A 23721-nucleotide genomic window follows, 5' to 3' on the forward strand; every position below is an offset into this window, starting at 1 on the left:
CATTGTTGCAAAGTTTTATATGAACAACTTAGGATTTTAATATCTCTATATGCCCAAAAATTATATTGCTATATTTTCTACTAACAAATCACACCAAATCTTTCATACCATCCTATGTTTTGGTTATCAAATACATTGTACCATGTGATAGTTCAGTTGTTTCTATAATATTTGAAAATCATACATAATGTTACCAAAAAAAAAAAGTCTTTGATCCAAGCACCATCCAAACTTTTTGGAGTTCATAATGCTGTTTCTATCATCACACCTCTCACCTCAACTCTTTTGGTAGCACTTGTGCTGTTTTTACGAGGACTAATTATTTGTAGGGATTACTATATTCTTTGATAATGTTTCTCCTGATTAAGTCAAAAATCTGCCAAATATCCCAAATTTTTCTTCGTCCCCAAAAAGTTGGAAGGGAAAACTAAAAACTTGGTAAATTATTCAAGGTTTGGATTTTGAAAGAAGTCCAAAAAAATTCTTCATTTTTATTTAGTTAATTTTACTCCCTTTGGTTTGCCGGCAGGCCATCATTTTCTCAATACTCGCTTGGTGATGCCTGTAAAAGTCTCTGCCACCAAAACATAAAAGGACGCAAGCTTCTCCGCCGGATGGACTGGGCCGGTACCTCCGCCCACTACAATTCAAGCAACACTCGTGTTACAACTACCACCGACGTCCACAGCCCCGGAAACCCGAGCGGGCAGGCCATGGCCTCGTCCTCGTCCGGCGTCCGGTCATGGCGGACGGCGTTCCTCACTCTCAGAGACGAAACCCTAACCTCGCCTCCTCCCCACACCCTCTTCGCTCTCCTCCGCGACCTCGTCCTCTCCTAGCCCTCCGATTCCTTGGTCGCCGCCGCCTCCGATTTGCCTCGTCACGAGGTACCAAAAAGCCCTAATTTCTTATCTGGTTTTGGTTTCAGTTCTTCTCTTCTGGTAGTTCTTGTGGTGGTTTCCCTTTAAAGGAGGTGTTTTTGTATGGTTCAGGGCGCATCGGATGTAATGCTTCTGGCCGAATTGGCCTCGGCTGTTTCGGAGTGCTAAGGTGCAGCTGATACCTTGCTTCGTGTTTGTCATTTGGTAATCTTCGTGGTTCCTCTCTTCTTATGTTCAGCATTGTGCATGTCTGTGTTTCTTTTTCCTTTCCTTGTTTTTAATGTGAAGAATTTGAGTTCTTAGTGCTGGAATTAGTGTTGCTTAGGCTTTAAATATATTTTTGTGCATGAATGGGGCGCACTGTAGAGGACTATGAGGGGTTCTTTCTAGTGTGATGCGTTTCCAATTCAGGTTTGTAGTGCGAAAAAGGAAGAAACCATCAATCAGAGTCGGGCAGTGTGAAAAATGTTCAGATGGCTTGGTGTAAACCCTCTTGAAATATTGGAGAGGCAAAAAGTGAGAAACATGAGTAAGAGAAGGTGATTGTTGACGTTGAACGGGAGGAAACTGGGTAGATGAATATGAGCAGCCAGTTGTGTAAAGTGTAGGATCTGGCCAGGAAGAATATGAAATAAATTTAGAAAGACAAGGGCCTCTTGGGCTCAGGTTCTAGAAAAATGAGTTGTGATACTGTACATGAGGTTAAACAGGAAATCTTAGTTAAGCATTGTGGAATTGGGATGGTCTTTATGTATGTTGTAATGGCAGTCATATGGTTATGAACCGTTGATCTGGGGGAGTTTTTCAAGTGCATGGTTTTGTTTTGCTTTGAGAGGTCTCAATGATACTAACATCAGAAAGAGTTCAATGGAGACAAATGGTTACAAAATTGAAGGATTATATGTTAAGTGCATTGACCTTCAGTAATATTATTGTACATCTAAAAGGCTTCGCCATTAAGCACGTAGTGCTGAGATACTGCTTTAAAAGCTGGACCTGGCTTTGCCTTCAAGGAGGTGGTGGTACTACCCTCTGTTGTTGGAAGTAAATTGGTTTTCTCTTATCCAAGGTTTCCTTTGAAGACTTGATATTTTTAGACTCTTTTAAGGTGGATTGATATATGCGGGAGGAGGATTGGCTGCTGAATAGAAGATTAGCATATGAAGTTGGAATTCTTGCAAAGAAACTTCCAATTTCAGATGCCTTTTGCAAGAAGTTGGGAATGTTGTGTTTTGAGGAGCCTCTCATGTTTTGTTTTGAGGGACTAGAGGTCTCCTTTTAAATTTGCATATAGTTGTAACCCTTGCTGCAACATTTGCACAAAAAAGTACTTGAGAAGCAAGTGTGAATTAGGAGGACAACAATCAAGTCAGTGTAGTCTTTATTAGTTGGCTCACATGGATTAGTTGGATTCATGATTGGCTTGATTGGGGGTATCATTACATGTCATATGTCATGGGTGTTAAATGGAGGGGTGGATGGATTATTGTTTAAAGGGCTTGGAAGAAGGGGGCATTTGATTGGTAGTTGTAGTTGATAACATTGGTTAAATTGTAGGTAACAAAATTTTAGGTCACTTAAGAAGGAGACACATTAAACAATAACCAGCACGAGGGGGGGGGGGAGATGTGCCAAAAGTCCGAGCCAACCACAATTATTTCAAGTTTGAGCTTACTCATAAAAGCATCTCAATGTCACTTAGCGACATCCACATCCAAGCTCCTAATGAGTTAATGCTTAACATTGCTAAGCATGTGATCTTATGCCATACCAACGTCACTAGATCCTGAAGTGATAACCACCATCCTCGGGTATGATTAGCAATTCATCCATCGAAAGAGAAGCCAAGGACGATGACACATTAGTAGGCTTTATCGGAGTTGCAGCGGCCACCATCGGGAAGCTAGCATTCATTCCTCAAGTGGAAGTACTATCTGCCAAGGCTAATGCTAAAGGAGGCCGCAATGAGGATCCGACATGCGATGAAGGGGCAATGGGGGACACGGGGCATGTTGGGTACCATGGGGGTTCGTGTTGTACTACATTTGGCTCAAGGACACCTACCTTAACTTTGACCTCAAGAATACCATGGCCATCGTCCTTGAGGTGCACCGTAAGACAACATGGTTGGAAATGCCCAAGGAGAGAAGCCATGCATAACAAAGTTAATGCCATGTGTTAACTTCCTGCACTTTGGCAAGCATAGCGACGAAGGGCAATCCTCGGAGAACAATCTCAAGCTAAAATGCGATGAAGCCATGATGAGCCTTCCAGCCATTGCGGAGGCCACTAGAAGAGATTGACCCTTCCCACCTGGAGGTAGCAGAGAAGTCCCAAAACAGTGGCATGGGGGCCCTTGACCTCCGCATTCTGAGTGCCGTCTCCTCGACAACCTTAAAGCCTGCATAAAGTATCTTGACCAACCGAAGAAGTTCACCAACCCCGAGGTTGAGCTTTGTGAAGAGATCAAGCGATCCTCGCTGGCGACCCCAAGCTCTATCCTGATTTCATCGCCTTCGACAACATCCCCTCCATCATCAATCTTCTCAACCACGACAGCACCGACACCGCCATTGACCTTGTTGGCCCCTTTAAGGACCTCACTGACGAGTAGGTCCTCGAGAATAACGACAAGCCCGCATGCATCCTCATCGACACTCATCGGTGATAACACACTTGAGCTCCTCATTTGGAACCTTGGGCATCTCTCTGATGGGGCCGCCGCCATCTACAACATCCTTGCCACCATCAAGAACATGATCAAGATCAAGTCCATGGTCGCCAAGGTCGTGACACGCTTGGTAACCTGAACGAAAGCAATAGGGTGATGGAAGTTGTGATGGGCTTCACACCTCGGATCCTAAATGGGTTGGGTCCATGCCATGCGTGAATCATACATTCATGCGTAGATGGATGGCTTTAATTGGACAAGATATAGTTTTCCCACTAGCTCAGAGCACCATCATGAGGCTATGCATCTCATCCGACCTCAAATACGGGTATTACAAAATAAACAAGGTACAAGTACCAATAAAATTGCTTTCAATAATGCTCAAAATATTTGATCATAAAACAGGTCAATAAGCAATCGAACTACTTTCTTCGTCCGAGCTGGATAAAACGGTTCGGGTTCGAAAGTGGGGGGCATATAATATGGCATGAAATCAGGCCACCCAATGTGAATGGTCATGGGGCTTGAAAAGATTTGAATTCAAAAATTAAATTCTTGGTACAATCCAAACAAGAAAGACGATCATAGCAGATTTAAATCCAAATAAGAAAGGAGGTCATGGTAATCCCTTGATTTTTGTCTCCAAATCATGACGGATCCGTACTTCCTCGCCTATATAAACAGAACCAAGGAGACCACATGGGGACAAGCTCAAAAAGGGAGAAACTCCCATAGCTCAAAGATCCCATGGTGAGAGGTTCTCAAGTCATCCATCATTTTGCTTTTTTTCTTGCAGATCCAGAGGCTTATGAGCAACATATGCCATGATGAAGGTCAAGATGGAGGTGAAGGCCAAGTCCGAAGTGAAGGCCAAGGCCAATGATGAGGTGAGGAGTCTGAAGGCCAAGCTTCAAAGGGCCAAACTCTTGAAGGCCGAGCTCCCAATGGTCGAGCTCTTGAAGGTTGAGCTCCTAAAGACTGATGCTACTGTCAATTCGAGAAGACCAAAATGAAAAGATCTGGATAAAAGTCAACCAAAATCAGGCCGATCAAAAGAAAACAATAACATTTTACACTACTTTAATTCTTTATTATATTCTCTCTTTACTGTTGTTCTTTTAAAGTCCGATCTGACTTAGACATCAGAGGACCCGATCGGAGTCAATCCGATGAGCTTTTTCCTTCTATATTGTATGTGCAGATCTACAACCCTCCAAGGAAGATCAATCTCCGTCTTCTGCCACAATGAGTCGAGTGGATCAATCAGTGTCCTCCAGACCATCCTAATTAGATTAGTTTTTGACAGCAGCAGCATTATCTCATTACTTCCCCTTTTTGTCATCAGCAATAAGATAGTACACAAGAGCATCATGAAGTAAAGAGAAAAGAGTTGTTTCATTGCATAAATATGTCTTCACAAGTATGTTCACTCAAAATAAATGTACTGTGTACAAAATAATATCAAATATAGTACACCAAGATTCATCAGTAAGACTATAGAAGTTAAAGAAAAATACATAAGTAAGCAGTAAATAAGCAACTAGTAGGCAATCATAGGCATTCATCCTAGTCCTCATCTGAAAGCAAACCTATAATAGTGGAGGAACTGGCCCTAGATGAAGATGCTCCATCCCTCCTGAACCTGGTTCTACTGGAGAGACCAAGTGCCTGAGTGGAGAATCCTATGCTAAACCTAGTGTAGGTCCTAAATGGGGTTCTAGGTATGGACTGACTAGGGTGAGATGGCTGGCTGGAATAGGAAGGTTGGCTAGGCTAGGCAAGTTGGGTCAACTAATTCAGTTGGCTTTATTGGGATAAAGATTTGGTAAATGACCCACATCCCCTACCTCAAGCTCCTACTATTGCTGCTGTTGGTATGAGGGTCTCCAACTTCTCGACAAGTCGACTCAGGTGGATAGGAGGGAGAAGATGTTAGTCCTCTAAACTACACCCGGATCTCTAATCTCAGTCTCTATCTAGATCACTTCCAGCTCTATCCTCTCCCTCAGCCTGGCAGCCTCCCTAGTCAAGTCAAAAAGATCTCCATGCTCGCTCTTGGCCTACTGCTCCAAAGTTGTCACTCTATCAATTAGTCTAGCTAGGTCCAATCTTAACCCTCCTAACTCTCTCTGAACCAGGGAGGTAATCTTTGTCCGGTCTATTGGAGCTATTGCCATCTAGTCTGCTCTCAGAATAGTCCAAACCATCTTGGCAATCCTCCCAACTGATCATCATCAAGTCTGACAGTGGTGGGCTAAGGCTGCTGAGGTGCTCCTGTTGGTGTCATTGGTGGTGCTGCCATGGATGCTAGTGCTATTAGTGATGGGGTCAATGGCTCAACTGCTGATGGTAGAGAGTTGGGCTTTGAATCGTGCTACGGTGCACTGAGTCCAGCCTCAGCTCCATTTTTCTAATACTCTTTTAATGCTCCTGTCCTGAGCTCCTTCGCATCCAACGTCCATCTAACTTTCGGTTCCCAACTTTCGGTACCCTATAGGTGCGGGGATCGATCGTTATAGGTATCTGAGTGCATAAGGGCTTTGGAGGTCTCGCCCTTCAAGACTACTCCAAACTCTCTGAATACGAGGGTCAATGCCATGCCATAAGGTAGGCATACCTTTGCTTGGTTGGCTGCCTCCCTCATCTGCTGTAGCATCAGAGCAGGAAGTTTCAGGAAAATGCCCTGAACCATATGGTACATAACCATCACATCTATCTCTAAGATGAAATCAAATCTTCTTGTCTTCGGGAAGAAGATCCCATGAATGATATGATGGAGGAGCCGCATCTCAACAGACGATTGGTTCGCCAAGATCTCCTCCAATATGTCAACTTGCTCTCTCCTCGAGGATGCAGCGGAGATCGGCCTCTCTGTCTACAAGCTTGTTAGGTGCTCTCCCTTGCCAACCTTTGCTTGTTGAGAATGATTGAGGTGTCCTTGACTGTCAACTCGATGCTCCCAGCACCTCAACGCAAGTTCCTATAGAACTCCCGAATGAGGTTTGGGTACGTCGACACATCCAATTTGCACATAGACTCCCATCCTTGCTCCTTGATTTGTTGCCTGATGGAGAAGTTCTCTTGCTTATGGCACCCGAAATCTATCTTCCTCTCGATAGTCATGACTCGAGTGGCCAATGTAATAGTAGAAGGGGACGGCTATGGAGAAGGGGAAGTTCTCTTAGTGCCTTGTGCTGTGGAGGCTTCATTCTGTGCCTTAGATCTTTCCATGTGCTCTAGGGCACGAGTTCACTTCAATCAGTATGCTAATTGCTTCTGTGGACCCGTGGATGCTCGAAATCAGAGGGATTTGGGGAGAAAATGACTAGTGGAAGGGTCAATAAGGTCGAGCGAAACACTCGATGGAAACCTTAGGACATATAGTGAAAGGGATGAAATGGACAAGAGTGGGATGGCATGGGTTTAAGAAGTCCCGATGTAGGAGTCGACTCAAACTCTATCTCATGTTAGAAGAGTTGACCCTTTTTAATCAAGAGTCGACTCTCAAGGCCATGAGATTACTCGAAGGATCGGAATCAAAGAAGATATTCGATTAAATAATAGTTGGAGTAGGATCAAGTGGAGAAAATTGAAGGAAAAAGCTAGGAGATCATCTAATCAAAGTGATCACACACCTAAGTTTCTCCTAATCATGTTAAATCTTTCCTCAAAGATTTAGTGAAAATGTCTGCTAATTGTCTATCAATGCTCATAAAATCAAGTAATACATCGTTATTTGAACATGATCTCTTATGAAATAATGTTTTATTTCAATGTGTTTAGTTTTTAAATGCTGAATTAAATTTTTAGTTGGATTTATTTCACTTGTATTATCACATCTTATGAAATTTTTTTTAAGTTTAATATCATAATTCTCGAGTTGTTGCTTAATCTACAAGATTTGAGCAACAACTTATGGCTGCAATATATTCAGCTTCAATCATTGATGATAATACTGAATCTTGTTTCTTGCTAAATCAAGAGATTAAGTTGACTCTTATGAATTGGTAGGTTCTGTCAGTGCTTTTTCTATGAAGTTTGCAATCAGCAAAATCAGCATCAGAACATCCAATTAAATTAATAGAAGAATATCTAGAGTATCATAATTCTACATTAAAAATATCAATTAAGTATCTAAGGATTCTTTTAACAGCAAACAAGTGAGATTCTTTAGGATTAGCTTAAAATATAGCACACATACGAACACTAAACATTATATTCGGTTTACTAATAGTGAGATGAAGTAGAGATTCAATGATATTGAGATATAGCTTGAGATCGATACTCTTACTATTTTCATCTTTATCAAATTTGCATAAGGGGCTTATGGGATGCCAAAAGGCTTGGCATTCTCCATTCTAAACTTCTTATGTATTTGTTTTATATACTTGCTTTGATTGATGAAGACTCTCTTTTTGCTTTATTTGATTTAGAGCCTGAGGAAGAAATTTAATTCTCTCATCATGCTCATCTCAAATTTCTTCTGCATTAACTTAGCAAATTGTTGACAAAGAGTTTCATTAGTAACATCGAATATAATGTCATTCACATAAATTTGTACAGCTAATAAGTCATTATTTCTTTTCTTTAAGAATAAGGTGGTATTTACGTTTTCTTTAGTGAATTTCATTATCAAGCAAAAATTTACTCAATCTTTCATTACCATCCATGTGGTGTTTGTTTTAAATCATATAATGCTTTATTCAACTTGTAAGTATAATTTGGAAAAGCATGATTTTCAAATCTCAAAGGTTGTTCAACATACACTTTTTAGCTATATAATCATTGAAAAATGCACTTTTAACATCCATTTAATAAAATTTGAAATCAATGAAATATGCAAATGCAAGCAACAACTTAATGGCTTCTAGTCTAGCTACAGGTGCAAAGATTTTATTAAAATCAATTTCTTCTTTTTGATTATATTCTTTAGTTATAAGTCTTGCTTTATTTGTTACCACTATTCCATTTTTATCTAGTTTATTTTTATATACCTATTCAATTTCAATTATTATATGGTCAATAGGTTTGTGTACTAATGTTCAAATCTTATTTCTTTCATAGTGATTAAGTTCTTTTGACATAGTATTTATCCAATTTGAATCATTTTCAGCTTCTTCAATAAATTTTGGTATACGTTTCTTAGGGATGAACGAGTTCTTACCTCATGAAATGGACCACCTATGACTAGACCTTTAGGGTGACCATAAGCATACCTCTATTCCTTGGGTAAGTCCTTACCATGCCTTTGATTATTTTCTGAGTTCTCTTCCTCAACTTCATCATCCTTATCATCTCTATCTTCATGTTGTGCCGAAGTCTTCTTTAAGGTAAGGTCTTCTATTCTGTTATCTAAAGTTCCTGTATCGTCATCAACAATATCTTCCTTTCATAAAGAAATATTATTAGCTTCATCAAATACAATATGAACGGATTCTTCAATAATCAATGTTCTTTTGTTGAAGACTATATGCCTTGCTAGATAAAGAGTATCCAAGAGAGATGCTTTCATTTGACTTGGTATCAAACTTTTCAATTTTGTTTTTTTTATTATTTAACACAAAACAATGGCAACCAAAACATGAAAATAGCTAATATTGGATTTCCTACTTTTTCAAAGCTCATAAGGGGCTTTCTTCAAAATCAATGTGATCAAAGTACAATTCATGATGTAATATGCTGTGTCAATTGCTTCCATCTAAAACTATCTTGGAAGGTCGCTTTCACACAACCTTATTTCTTTCATTTAGAGCATAAATTGTACATGTTACTATCCCGACTAAATTTATTTCTATGCATGTCTGCATGGTACAAGGGTGGTTGAGCGTATGTATATAAGTACTTGCAGAGAAGCAAAAGCTTAGTTTAAAATTTTTATATTCTTTTGTGCATGTGGACTCAGCTTTTACTAGAAGACATGCCTTTCAGTCATGATTGAATTTTCCTTCCAGTAGCTTGTTTTACGCATGATGAATATTTCGTCTGAGGCACTTGGCTAAAGAGAATTCATAACCATTTATCACCAACTTAAAACAGCTGTTTCATTAATACTTCTTTTTTTATTATTTAGGGGTTTCTTTTATTGTTGCTTCTTAAAATTTACATTACTGTGTTGATGCTTACAGAGAACAGCAGCTTTAGAACGATCTCTTAGAGTCGGAAATGATTGGAAGAAGCTGATAAAAAGAGGGGTAAACATGCTGAATGAGCCCCACTATCAGGTCCTACAGATATATAATATTCCCACATCAATACTAGTTTAGCCTATAGTCGATCTAACATATGTTCTATGGTTTTAGTTATGCTAGGTGGATTGTGGGGTTGCACATGGAGAAGAGATGGAGCATCTTAACACTATTGATAGCATATTAATTAAGTTCTAGAAGGATGATGGCAAAGAAGATGAATCTGTTAACCCATCTAATGTAATTATCATAGAGCATTATATCAATTATTATTTTCTTGGCTCATGATTATGTCAGATAATTTCATCATTATTGCATTGAAACTATGGCATACCTATCTCTTTATTGTAGTGCCCATCCAGGAATGGACAAAATACATGCGATATCCCTATCATATATACTGGAAACCTCTCAATGAAATTCAAACTGACTAATTTGCAACACAATTAACTTTTCATCTGGCTTTGCAGCTGGAACAGTCTTAAATAAATGCCATTAGCAGCAACTAATGTTGCATGTTTTCCCATCTCAACCACCTTACCCTTGTCCATTACCACAATTACATCAGAACTAACCACTGTAGAAAGCCTATGAGCAACTGTAATTTGAGTGATTCTTTGCCTACCCCATTTATTTGATCCTAAAGAACTCATGACTTTTCTTTCAGATTCTCCATCCAGTGCACTGGTAGGTTCATCTAGCAGCAGTATTGCAGGCCTCTTCAGTAGAGTTCGTGCAATTGCTATTCGCTGCTTTTGTCCACCAGAAAGCTGGCAACCCTTTTCGCCCACGATGGTGTCATATCCATTTGGCAAGCTGCTTACGAATTCATGAATATTTGCCTCAATTGCAGCCTCAAGTATTTCAGTTTCTGAAGCATCCTCATGCCCATAGCAGATATTGTCTCTAATTGAGGAACTAAAAAGTAGTGGCTCTTGCTGCACCAACCCTATTTGCTTTCTTAACCATCGTAGGTTGTAATTTCTTATTTCCTTTTTATCAACTAGAATCCTTCCTTTATCAGGATCATAGAACCTCAACAGAAGGGCTAAAACAGAGGACTTTCCTGCACCACTGGGCCCAACAAGGGCCACCTTCTGTCCAGATTCAATAATTAAACTGAAATTATCTAGAATAACAACTTCTGGCCTTGATGGATAGTTGAAACTAACCTCTTCAAATTCTATTCTGCCTACAATTCTTTCAAGGCTCATATTTTCTGGTGCATCTGGTACAATTTCAGTTTTCCTATCAAGGATCTGGAATGCAGGTGTTAGTATGTTGATGGCAGAGATGACTGTGGGTATCAAAGTCCATAGCTCAGTGATTGAAGGGACCGTGAGTGAAAAAATCTGGTATGATCTTATTCCATTTTCAAAAGTTGCCTGTCTCTTATCAACCAACACTGTAGTATACCACAAGGCAACAGCATGTGCAATATTCCACAAGCAAAGTGATGCCCCTTGAATCGTTCCATACTTGATACTCTCTATCCTGCTGATCCGCATTGGTTCTCTTAATGAGAGCTTGGCTTTCTTGAGTATCTGTTCTTCATGTACGAAGGAGGCCACAGTTCTGATGTTGCTTGCTGATTCTGATGCAAGGGCAACAAGTTCTCGGTGAGCAACAGCGAAGTCACCCGAGAATCCTTTGGCTGATTTGGCTTGAATAAGACCACCAATGAAATGGCAAGGCATAACAGCCCAAGCTACCAAACCCATTCGCCAGTTAACAATCATACTTACGATGGTTGCAATTAGAATTGAAGAGATGCATTGGACGATAACAGACATCCGATCAGATATGATGGTCTTGATCATGGATGTGTCACCAACAATGTGTGAAGAAAGGAAGCCCACACTATTCTCAGATTTTTCAAACCAAGCTATCTCGTTGCGCAGAACAGCTGCATAATTAGCAGGAAATATTTTAAACTACACTTGCACAAAGAGTGAACCAACTATTTCAATTGCTTAGAAAGGCATTACATATTCTTTAGAAAAATGAATGTTACGCATGCATGCATCATATGTAAGCTTCTTTTGTGTGGAATCCTTTTAAAATTATGCTATCAAGGAGTTAATATTAATCATAACAGTTTGTGAGATATGTATTATTATGCTTGACTGGAGCTTAGTTATAGCGTTTGTAAAGAATTACTATTTCTTATGTCTTTTATGTGAATTTGAGCTTGACAATTTGCAAATTAAAACCGTATGATGCTAGGTTTAACACTGTATCTGTACCTTTCCTGTGCCTGAGTTTATAGATCAAAATTCTCTAAGAGATTGGGGAAAAAATTAAGGATGTTGTAAAGATGTTTCTAAGTGAATGACACATTAAATTACACTAAGTTTGAGTTGCTAGATCTGTAATGGTCTTTTAATGATGCTCTGTCCCATGGTGATTTGCAATTTTAGTCAGTTACTTGCCAAAAGATGCATTTGAAATACTTGTTTGGATGTGAGGCTTTGATAATCAAATAGCAGGTTCATGTAGCTTTCTAACATAAAATTGCTATTTTATTGAAATATTCAACAGAGTTTTGTGATATGGGTGTACAGTGACTTAACATAGGCAGCATGGTAAAGGTGAGACAAGGTACCTGAAAACAGAGTCTCCCTGAGGTTTCTCATGGCTGTTTCCCCAACCACACCATAGAAAAAATGTTGCAATGTGTGAGTAATTAATGTTAGAAGTCCAACAAGACAAAATATTCCCGAATACCACCCTACTCTCCTCCTGGCGTCATGCTTGTAGTATGCTACTCCAATTGTCATGATGAAAAATCCAAACAGTGGCTTAGAAATACCAGAGACAGCTGCTGCAAAAGAACCTACAACAGTCTTTGCGAGCTCAAGCTTGTTCAATCCAAACCAGATTCTGAAGAAGGGAACTGCCTTTCTTTTGATTTTTTGTATTTCTTTGTCTGGAGGTTCGCTCAACTGATCTTGCTGTTCTTTAGATGCTTCAAGGATATCAGGAGCTTGTGAATAACAACTATTCTGAATAGTCTCTGGTGCTTCTTCTGTATGATCTATATCCCTGGTTTAAACAATTAAAAGAAAATCATAATGTTACCTTTGTACATTTGTGTCCATGCTTTTATTTAAATTCAAATTCTTTTATTTCTTCAATTTCCTGAATCTACTACCTTGTCCCAAGGAAAATTATCAAGGCCAGGTCTAGTTTGTTTATCCAACCATGTTAAACATATTTCTGCATGCAACTTGTCTTTTATTGCCTAAATCTTCTCAGCTTTGATGACAAAAAGTAAAGTTTACTTTCTCTTGTAATGGTAGCCCAGACAGGTTTTCTCCTTATCTATTTATGATACCACCTACCTTGATCCACTGTCTCCAGTGTCTGTCTTCAGATTCTGCATGCCAAATAAGTTGCAGTAGAACTTGCTGCTTTCTAGCAATTCTTGGTGAGTTCCAGTCTGTGCCACAGTTCCATTCTCAACCACAGCTATGATATCGGAGTTGATGACTGTTGACATTCTGTGGGCTATCAAAATCACAGTTCTTCCTTGCATAGCTCTCTCAAGGGCATCTTGAACCAGCTTTTCAGACCCTGAATCAAGTGCACTTGTGGCCTCATCAAGCAGAAGAATTGGAGGATCTTTGAGAATAGCTCTTGCGATAGCTATTCTCTGTTTCTGCCCACCTGATAATTGTACTCCTCTCTCACCTGCCTGAACTCATTAAGTCAAACATTGGTTGCCTAGAAAAATAAATAAGATGAATAGCAAGGAAACCTAGTTGTGTGCGTGCTGATAAATGGTTCTTTGCTATATAAAAGATTAGGTGATTCAACTAGGAGGATAATGGGATTTTTATGGAGGATTAGTGCAGGATGCAAATTTTCTTTGTGAGGGACCTACTATTGATATTTGCTTCCTCTCCAACTTCGTTACATAATAAATAGGGCATGGCACAGGCTATCCATTGGTTATTCATGTTTAACTGTCTTATCTCCTTCATTCTATGAACAGTTTCAGAGGACTTCAACTTTCTGAGTTTCTTTAAGGACAATAATCACTGCTAAGTAAAATGATCTAGTTTGTTGGATCAAATTGCTGGCAATGAGACCTACTTCTCTCCATTATTGATCCAGTGCTCTCAACCCAAGAATCCCAAGGCTCCCTCCTTAGTCCTTAGTGGAGCTTTCTGTGGCTCATACTGCATAAAATTAGACCATCTCAAACTATTTTCCTCAAGAGTTACTCTAGAGGAATCACCACACTATAGTAAAATGCATACTATCAACCATATGTCGCCATGCTTAACTTTGTAGATCAATCCACTTTGTAAATTTTAATTGTCAAAATTTGTTATCCTGACTTTCACTAGTAATTTAATATTGACGTTACAGGATATGTGGAAGTAACGGTCAAGTGTCAATTAGTTTTCTTCATTTCAAATCCTAATATTGCTCAGAAGAAATTAGCTTTATTTATGGCAATGTTTAGAATCTTACCTCGGTGGAGTATTTGTCTGGAAGTTGGGATATGAATAAGTGTGCATTTGCTGTTGATGTGGCTCTCTCTATCTGTTCATCACTTGCATCCATGTTCCCAATTTTCAGATTATCTTTGATGGTGCCCGAAAAGAGTGATGGCTCTTGTGGAACTGCTGCTATGTTCCTCCTAAGGAATTTCAGATCCAAATCCTTGATGTTGTGACCATCTATGAAAATCTCACCTGCAACCTTAGCTGACTGTTTTAGCTCTTGCAGAAAACATACAATCCCCATAGTATAAATCAAAATTGTCCTCTTAAAATAAGTGCATGCATTTTTCTTTTTTATTCACGAGTTTATACTTTTTGTGCCTAAATCATTTACACATATACACAGTTTTATTTATCTTTTTTACTTGTTGCATATTCAATCAAGGGTACACTTATATTCCTTTTATAAAGGACATGGATTTCTTTGTGAGCATAAAGAACACATCTCATTCCTTAACTTGGGAATGAGGCCTCTGTCCTTGGAAACTATGCTTGGCTTTTCTCTGATGTACTAATGTTTAAAGATTATGTAGGCAGCAGCAAACCTGTGGTTGGATCATAGAACCGCTGAATTAAGGAAATCACAGTGCTTTTCCCACATCCACTGTTACCCACTAAAGCAACCACTCTGCCTGCTGGTATGGACAGTGAAAAACCTTGAAGGATAAGATTATCCTCACGGGACGGGTAAGAAAAATGCACTCCTTTTATGTCTATTTCTCCAACAATGTTCTCTAATGTTTTTCCTTTATTTTCATAACTTATGCCTGGCTTCCTTTCAATCACCTTGAAAACTTCATGTCCTGCAGCTTTTGCCCGATTAAAGATCTCAAGGTCAGGTGCAGCATAAGTGATTGATCTGCATCTCAATAAGAAAACCAAACCTCTTAGTTTTTGGAAACTATATAATGATGATCATATCCAAGATGAAAAGGAAGTCTCTTAGAATATTTACATTGCTCCAAAGAGAATGCTCATTACAGCTGCAAGCGTTTCGCCTCCGCTAGCTTTTTTGGCGGTTACTGCTGCTGCTCCCACCCAAACAATCAAGGCCCATGAGCAGAATGTTGCTGCTTGGAATGATCCTAGTCCCAGTCCTTTTATTAGTGCTTCTTTCTTGCTCAAGATGTATTGCTTCTCCATGCACTGAGTGAAGGACTTTATTGCTGACATTTCCCCAACAAAGGAAAAGACAGTTTTGATATGGGATAGAGTCTGCAGATAAATGCAAAGTGCATTGCATTAGAAAAGTAAATGATTGCTGCAAAATTGATTCTATCTTGCTTCGTTGCTCTTGTGATTCAAAATATATGCTATCATTTTTTCCATCATGAGGGCTATCATTTCTTTTGAGTAAAATAAAGAAGTTTGAGATCTCTTTCCTCTCCCTTAAAAGCATCTGTTTTGTTCAAATCCAGGCTAAAGTACTACCTGTTCTACAACTGAAGTTGCTTCAGACAAATATTGCACTCTCAGTGCTGAAATAATATTCATCCTGCTGGTATATGTGGCTCCAATGATGAGAATAAGTGGCAGCACCAACAGAGTGAGCAGGCCAACTTGCCAGCAGCATACGAAGGCAATGATGACACCAACAAAGAAAGTGGAGAAGCTTGAGATGAAATGGCCCAACTGCAAAAAAAAAAAAAAAAATCTACCAATAAATAACCTGTGTTTATTATTTCCCCATATTTGCATTGCTTTGTTACTGTCTTTGGAGGTCAGTGCAACATATTTGTAGCAATATGTTTTTGCACTAAATGGGTCTAAAGTATATATACTACCTTCTCACCAATTGCATCTTGTATGGTACTCATGTGGTTTGTTATTCCAGTGATTATCTTCGCGGTTGTTAAATCAGTGTCGAAAGCTCCAATATCTTGACTGAGAACTGCTTTGAGAAACTCCAATCTGAAGCGTGCCATTTGTCTTTCACTAGCATACATGAAACATGAGGTTTCTGCAATCCATATGTTGTGAGTTAAAAAAGAATCTCTCTTTACGGTAATATAAAAGACGCAAGTGAGACATGTTGCTGGTATGTTGTTACTTGTTAGGCATTGGTTGGATAGCCTCGACAAACTAGGCACCTGCTATATATTTGTAAAGATGGACGGTTCAGATTGATCCTTGAAATTTGTGTATTAGTGCACACAACACCTAAGCCTGAACTGAACCTACCCAAAACCTCCCGAGTTGCAGTAACTCGTTTAAACCAAAGTGGACATGAGACAGGTTGTAGGGACCAAGGCTGCAACAATGGCCTTTCAGCTATGACATGCGGGTGTCTTTTTGATCCAGTTGACTAACAAAACGCGTTTGGCGGTCCAAATGGGACCCTCAACATAATCTTAGATCACCGGTAATCTTTATCTCAAGATAATTTGATCCTCATTGATCTAGACTCACTGCACTTGGTATATTATATTTCAGTAGTTAAAGATTTCCGAACATCCACGAATAATCTGATTGGTATTCCATAGGAATTTAAGATCATTAACCATTTAATACCAAAATTACCCCCAAATATATTTCATAAAATATATTTATTGGTCTTATGGATTATTAATCCTAGATTATATAAATTGTTATTATAGAATTAATATTTTTATTCATACTTATAATATATTATTTTAATATTAATATTTATCTTGATTAAGAAAATAAGGCAAATAGAAGTAATAGATTAAATATTTTTATTATATAAATACAAAGTATAATGATATATTTCTTCTATAATTTAAAATTATCAGTGAATAATAATATGATAATTATATGATTAATAATATAACATATATCGTAAATGTAATACATAATATATAATATCAATATAATATAATATCGTATGTATAATATTAATCTAATATATTAATAGCATATTTATATATCGATTTTGTCTGGTAGATTGAGGGATATTTTGATCCTCAAATTTTTCAACCCAAGATTACTGCCCTAGAGTGATCTTGGATTTTTAACTTTAAAGAGTGGGGATGATTTGGGATCATTACAATATAAGATAATCATGATGCAATCAAATGTTGTGTCCTCATCATCTCTATCTACATCAATCTTGATCTTAGGTTGATCACCTCATACCAATTGCCCACTAAAAATTGAGTTGCATGAACAAATAGCATACAAAATAAACAATGACCTTATCACTTAATTTGTTCTGAATTATTTTATCTATAATTTTAGTTACATGTAAATAGTGTAATTGCTTCACAACCAACAAGGACCTTCATGATTAAAATTGTTGACCAGCAATCTTGGTGTTGGCTTTTAATTTTGATGGCCTCTTTGTCTGTAGGCTCCTGGACCGTCTACAAAAGCATAAGCATGTAGAAATAAAGCAACAAATAAGAACTTGATTGGTGAATTTGAAGCACCGGCAGATCAATCATCAAATGGCAGTGAAACTAGTGCTGGAATTCAATTTGCTAAGTGCATTGGGTAGTCATTTGATGCTCTACATTAATTGTAACTCAATAGTAAGCTCAAGCCCTTGACCTGTATGGAAACTCTTAGCACTGTACGTCAAGTTGATATACGTTGTTGACCCTTTTTATCATATTCTTAAGCTAATTTGGGAATCTATAGTAAATCAACATACTACGAGAGTTCATACCAAAAAAAAAAAAAAAAAAAAAAAAAACATACTACAAGAGCTTAGGTTGGATGGAAATCATGAGTTCAAGCACTTACCACAAGTTTACCAGAGATTGTGCATTCGAATTCCCCCCATGTCAAATACTTATTTACGTGCGGTTGTGGCCTCATACGAAGGTGAGGGAAGGTCTGGGTTTCATGTGAGACTGGGAGAGGTCAAGCTTGATGTACTGTCGACCCTCTTTCTACCGTCTTAAACTTTTAGTGACGGTTGGTTTGGGTCTGGATTTCATGTGAGAGTGGGAGAGGTCAAGCTTGATATACTGTAGACCGTCTTCCCATCATCTTAAACTTTTAGTGACAATTAGTTGGTTCATCTCGCTCTCCCTCCCTCCCCATATTTACAGTTTTAAGTGTAAATTTTCCATGTGCATGATAAACATTTCTACTAAGAAGAGTGATCCTTTATTAGTTATATTCTCATATACCATCTACATAATCTTAATTCACCAAAAAAATTATTTGAAAGATAGAACAAAATTTATATTCCAAAGACGATGGGACACTTTATTCACCTAGAATTCCCGCCGGAAGTGTAGCAATGGCCATGTACCAAACAAACGGAACCACCTATAACCACACCAAACAGCCGTTATAAGAGCATCCAACGGTAACAAAAAGTTACAGAACCATTAAAATTCACTATTCCAATTGCAATACCTTGATCTAAGATATATATATATATATATATAGTTACCTTATCAAGTGCTCTAACCATGGCATCCTCATCAGTTATGTTGTTACCGAACGCGTCGAGAGCTTTTCCAAGTAAGAGGTACCCGATGGGCACCGCCATGCCATGGATTACAGAACCAAAGGTTCCCAACGCCATTAACAACCAATCCATGGCATCAGCATAGCTAAGAAGCCTACGAAATGGCAATATCTTCGTCTTAGATTTTGGCGATGACGGGGGAGTAGTCTTTCCAGTATCGGTCACATCTTCTTCGGCCTTGGTTTCAGGCTTGATCGAGGGTGTGCGACGATGAGCCGAAGGCATTGTGGTGGGGGCGGACTGAGTTGGTTGGGGACTTTGGCGAGGGTGGTGGGGTTTATATGGGGCTTATGAGGCAAGGTTGGTATGGGAATATGTGAGGGGATATGCTGGTGGATTTGTCTGCATGGGGACGTGGGAAGCTGTCTCTCGCCTTTGGAATGAACTGAAAAACTAGGAGGTGCAGGCCTCTGCCGGGAACAAAAGACGTAGAAGAAGATCCATAGACCGGGAATTATTAATTCAAGTAAGTAATCCTTGCGGATATACGAAGCATCATGCTCTTTTCAAAAGTAGTTTATTTTTTTTTTTTTTTTTGTGGTCCATGCAAATAGTTATCTTTGGTTGGAAGGGGATTCATCAAAGGTTATTTCTTTGCTTACTTCCTTGTCTGATGCAAGGCCCAGATATCCTATACTGAGTGATATTCTTAATTGAAAAGCTTCATGTTTTACTTTCTATGCTTCTTACATTCCAAGGGAAGCTAACAGGGCTGTTGATTTCATTGCAAAGATTGGGCTAAATGATGATCAACTTTTGATCAATAGCCTGGATTCAAATCCTTCTTTGCATTCCATCTTGCAGGATGATATTTCATATATTTATTATAGAAGAGGGGTTCGGTATTTCTCTTATCGTAATGTTTCATCTTCTACAGCGTAGCATCTTTTTTCAGAGGATTGGATCTCTTTTTGGGAGTTGGCAGGTGGGGATATTTACAGGGTTTCGAATTCTGTGGCATTCTGAAACCTATTTTTGGGGACACGGCGCTTTGCTGTCGCTGGATTTCTTTCTTCTCTTGATTGTTCCTTCTGTATAGCCTGTTATGTTTCTCTGTTACCTTGCTGTTATGGTCTCTTATGTGCTTTGCCGATGCTCTATTTTTATTTCCTACTTATCAATCTCAGCTTTGCTCCTACAATTTAACAAAAAAAAAAAAAAAAAGGAAAGTTCTCTCTTTTGGGGGGGTTAGTATAAAATATAATCAAATTTTTTCAGCTAAGATGGTGAAGCTGGATTGTGAGCATCCAAACAATGTTGGTTAAGCTGGCAGTGGAGGTGGTAAAATACAATCAACCTCTCAATCTAGATAAATAGATTTGCATTAGGGTTAAATAGATTCAGATCATAAAATAAGTTGATTCATTTAACCTGCTTAATATTTAGATCGAATTCAAATTGCAGGCATCTAATCCATTTAACTTATTTAATATTCAAAATGGGTCAGACAAGAAACCTATTAATCTATATACTATTAAATTTTAAATGGACTAAGTATTTGGGTCTAGATTACCATGACATTGCTTCAATTTAAAATTCCAATAGGCATCTTATGAGTCGTGGTCCCGAATCTCACCCTAGTGAATTAGAAACATAAGATGATGCCACATCACCCCCTTTGCCTTTTTTCCACCCACCCTATCATAATTTAGGGTTTGCCTTTTCCCTTCCTCCAGCTCTTGGCCAGCCAATGGATCGAATGATTGATGCTTCCACTCTGCTATCAGCTCGTCAACGGCAACCATTCTCCTTATCCTCATCACTGTCATCCCCACACCTTTATCGCCTCCCTCAAGTGCTCCTCCTCCATTTGAGTATGCCAAGCGGGATGTGCTTGACTACCACTTCCTTGTCTCCACCCTCTTTGATGGCCTCGTTGTCGAGATCGCCATTCCTTTTCGCTTGCTTTTGATTGATCGAGTGATTGATGCTTTCGCTCAAATATCTACTCAACGATGGCGATCATTCTCCCATCCTCATCACCATCATCCTCATCACTACTGTCCCCGTTGATGACTATTCTCTTCATCCTTGTCCACAACAACCATTCTCATCATCGATGGTAGTTGATGCATGGTGGTTCCAATTCTTCGCGCTCACTACCTATAAAGTGGGCCTATGGGATCACCTCTTCGACTCTTCCTCACCCACCTCAGTTGACTTGGTAAGTGGATCTCTTATCCTTTCTCCTTATTATCCGACATTCTTTTTTGATTGAACAATCATGATTTTCTAAAGTTGGATCTAAAATTTGACTGCATTTTTTCTTGGTAAATTTAATGGATGGTGGTTGACATGTCTTAGGGATCTTCCTCTCTCCATTTATTTTTATTTTAAGGTTAATCTCATTGATCTTATCTAACCTCACCTGTTTATTAAATAGATTAAGTAAGTCGGATCAAATAACCTGTTTATTAAACAATGCATATTCAGGTTTCAAACTTTGACCTAATAAATATATCAGGTTCAGATTTGACCTTTTTTTGCACTGACCCATATAGATCCGATCTATTTATGATCCGACTCGACATGTTTGCCATCCTTAACCAACTAGCAAGCAATGTGTCTAAGCCATGACCTCATGGTGTATGTATGCTTGTAGCTAACACTTGATGCATAACACTGTAGTCACTATAAGATTATATATTTTCTTTCTTTTCAGGAAATCTTTTTGCGTGAGCAAAATTACTGATTATGCCTTTGAGTAAATCTCATGTTATTGTGTTGATGAAAATTTTTTTCTAAATCACTAAGACAGCTAATTAGCATCTAATATTACATTTTTATACTTTTTATACCATTAATATACTGCAAACATGAGGAGGCATGGCTCCTCGCTTGAGCCTCAACTATACTTTTATAAAAAGTTTACTATTATAAAAGCTATCTTGTTTACACCATATCCTAACTTCTGGATATCATAGTACATGTGGTGGCTTTGACGTAGGATTAGAGAGACCCCAAAGTCTTGAGTCAAAACTTAAAACTGTTATGGTTACCCACATAGTCGGTAAAAGGAATATATGATCTGGTAGATCGAGGTGAACAAGTACTGTATAGAGGGAGTTGACCAAATTGGTCTAAGGTTATTTCCAAATGTAAAAGACCATATTAGAGGCTGGATATACAAAAATAATCGAGAGTGAATTAACACAAGATAGGTCAAATAAAGATGCAACAATAAGATTTGGATCAACTTAGTACAAATATTGGTTTGACCATTTTGACGAATCTGGGTTAGAAGACAGCTGGCTTCAATTACTGAAACTACCAGAAGTGGAAGTTAAACATGGAGCATCATCATTGGAGTAGGTAATTATTACGTTTCTAATATAAATTGTTAGAATATGCTATGATTTCGTACGTGTAGTTCAAAATTTTTTCTAAATATTTACGCAGTGAAAATAAATAAATTAAAATAATTTTAATTTATTCACGTATCAGATCAAATCTGAAAATCGTAGTAAAGATCTTGATACAAATATGTATCCATGATCTGATATCTGAAACAGAAAAACAAACTGTTAGAAAAATAAAATGGAGATCAAATATCCATACCTCAGATCTTGCGGATGTCCCGAGTTTTGATCGTAGCCGCACACACGCCCAACCTCTGCAGGTATCCACATGAAGCTGCCTGATCAGAGCATCGAAATCATCGGTGTGCTAGCACCTTACAGATTTCACTCCTCATCCATAGATCTTGATCTCTTCTTCCAGATCTTGAAGAAATAGATCGCTGCATGAACTCTTTCGCACAGATCCGACGGGATCTGAACCAGATCACCATGAAGAAAAGAAGAACTCTTCTTCTTCTGTTTTTCTCTCTTAGATCTGATCTCTATCAGATTTGCACGTTGGATGATGGGGAGAAGGGAGAAGGAGGTGTTGAGAAGAAGTTTCTTGGTGTAAGAAAGAAAGCACCTTACATCCTTTTTCATGTCAAAGACTCTTCACGCCCCAAAAAAATTTTGTCGCATACAAACTTCCTCCTTGCCATCCCAACCACTTCATCACATCCTTAAAGATCTTATCTCTTTTGATCTTAGCCATTTAAACAAAAATCAAAGATAAGATGGGCGTTGGATGTAAGAAAGAAAGGAGGAAAGATTTCACATGCACAATTGGCGCACGCCCTCTTTCTCTAATTTTTTTATCACACAAAAAAATACTTTCATGCCTTAATCTGAGAGATTTCTATCTTATTTTGAATTAAATTTAAATAGAAAAAAAATTAGATAAAAAAGACTTTCAGATAAGGCGGGGTGCCAACTATTGGCGCCCCCTCTCCTTTCATACGCATGAAGAAAGAAGGATGAGAAAAATAACATCCCACTTCTTTTTTTGGTATGATTTTTTGAGAGATAGTCTTAGAAAACTTGGGCTCTCTGAGTCATGGTTCATCTGATTCAAATAGAGCCTCAATCGGATTCAAATCGAGTCCGAAACGAGCTAAATTTGAAAAGACTGTCAAGCCTGATCCAATCAGGCTTGAAATCCAAATTTGATTTGGATAATTGAATCTAATTAATATTAAATTAAATTAAATCTAATTAAATTAAATATAATTTAAATTAATTAAAACTTAATTTATAATTTAATCAGCCTTAAAAAAATTACAACACTTACAATTAAGTCCCTGCGCTAACAATTAGCAGCTGCCAAAACTATAACGCTTACAAATTAGTAGTTTCTAAAATTCAAACTATCAATCCGATTGATAATTCGAATATGATCCAAACTATTGATCAAGTCATGCTTCTTTTATGTATGAGCCCTCAGGTTCTATTCTGTCTGATAGTTAGACATATCGTGATCTTCATTATAGTATCATCGAAACTCTTTTCGATGGGTTGAAACGATTCCAACTCACCTCAACAAAGATCGTTGATTCAAAAATGATCTTAGTAAGTTCTTATGATCCACCAGTGATGTTTAGCAATATATAGTGACAATCCAGCAGCACAGAAAAGTGAACCTCTAGGTACAGTTATCATGTGATACAATCCTTCTATCAAGAGTCTCA

At 38.3% G+C, this 23721-nt stretch overlaps 1 protein-coding gene and 1 long non-coding RNA gene across 4 annotated transcripts; one reads left to right on the forward strand and one right to left on the reverse strand.

Annotated features, from left to right (window-relative positions):
* The first annotated feature begins 269 nt into the window (after positions 1 to 269).
* Positions 270 to 16046, forward strand: LOC140852870 (uncharacterized). Of its 3 annotated transcripts, none has more exons than XR_012135811.1 (9): positions 270 to 438; positions 530 to 887; positions 993 to 1085; positions 8666 to 8781; positions 9678 to 9773; positions 9852 to 9977; positions 10981 to 14938; positions 15061 to 15501; positions 15670 to 16046. It is a non-coding gene; the product is annotated as an uncharacterized lncRNA (long non-coding RNA). The 3 variants fall into 3 exon arrangements; XR_012135809.1 differs by having other exon boundaries at positions 8699 to 8781; XR_012135810.1 differs by lacking the exon at positions 8666 to 8781.
* Positions 10058 to 18923, reverse strand: LOC105054803 (ABC transporter B family member 10). Its single transcript, XM_073246578.1, has 10 exons — positions 18618 to 18923; positions 18436 to 18490; positions 16036 to 16211; positions 15683 to 15883; positions 15207 to 15466; positions 14797 to 15110; positions 14220 to 14443; positions 13082 to 13434; positions 12343 to 12782; positions 10058 to 11643 (listed from the first exon to the last, which is right to left on the reverse strand). Exons 1-10 carry the CDS (start codon positions 18918 to 18920, stop codon positions 10184 to 10186), a joined length of 3786 nt encoding a protein of 1261 aa, XP_073102679.1. The 5' UTR covers positions 18921 to 18923; the 3' UTR covers positions 10058 to 10183.
* Positions 18924 to 23721: the final 4798 nt, after the last annotated feature.

This window comes from Elaeis guineensis, chromosome 12 (genome assembly GCF_000442705.2).
Source record: "Elaeis guineensis isolate ETL-2024a chromosome 12, EG11, whole genome shotgun sequence".
NCBI lineage: Eukaryota > Viridiplantae > Streptophyta > Magnoliopsida > Arecales > Arecaceae > Elaeis > Elaeis guineensis.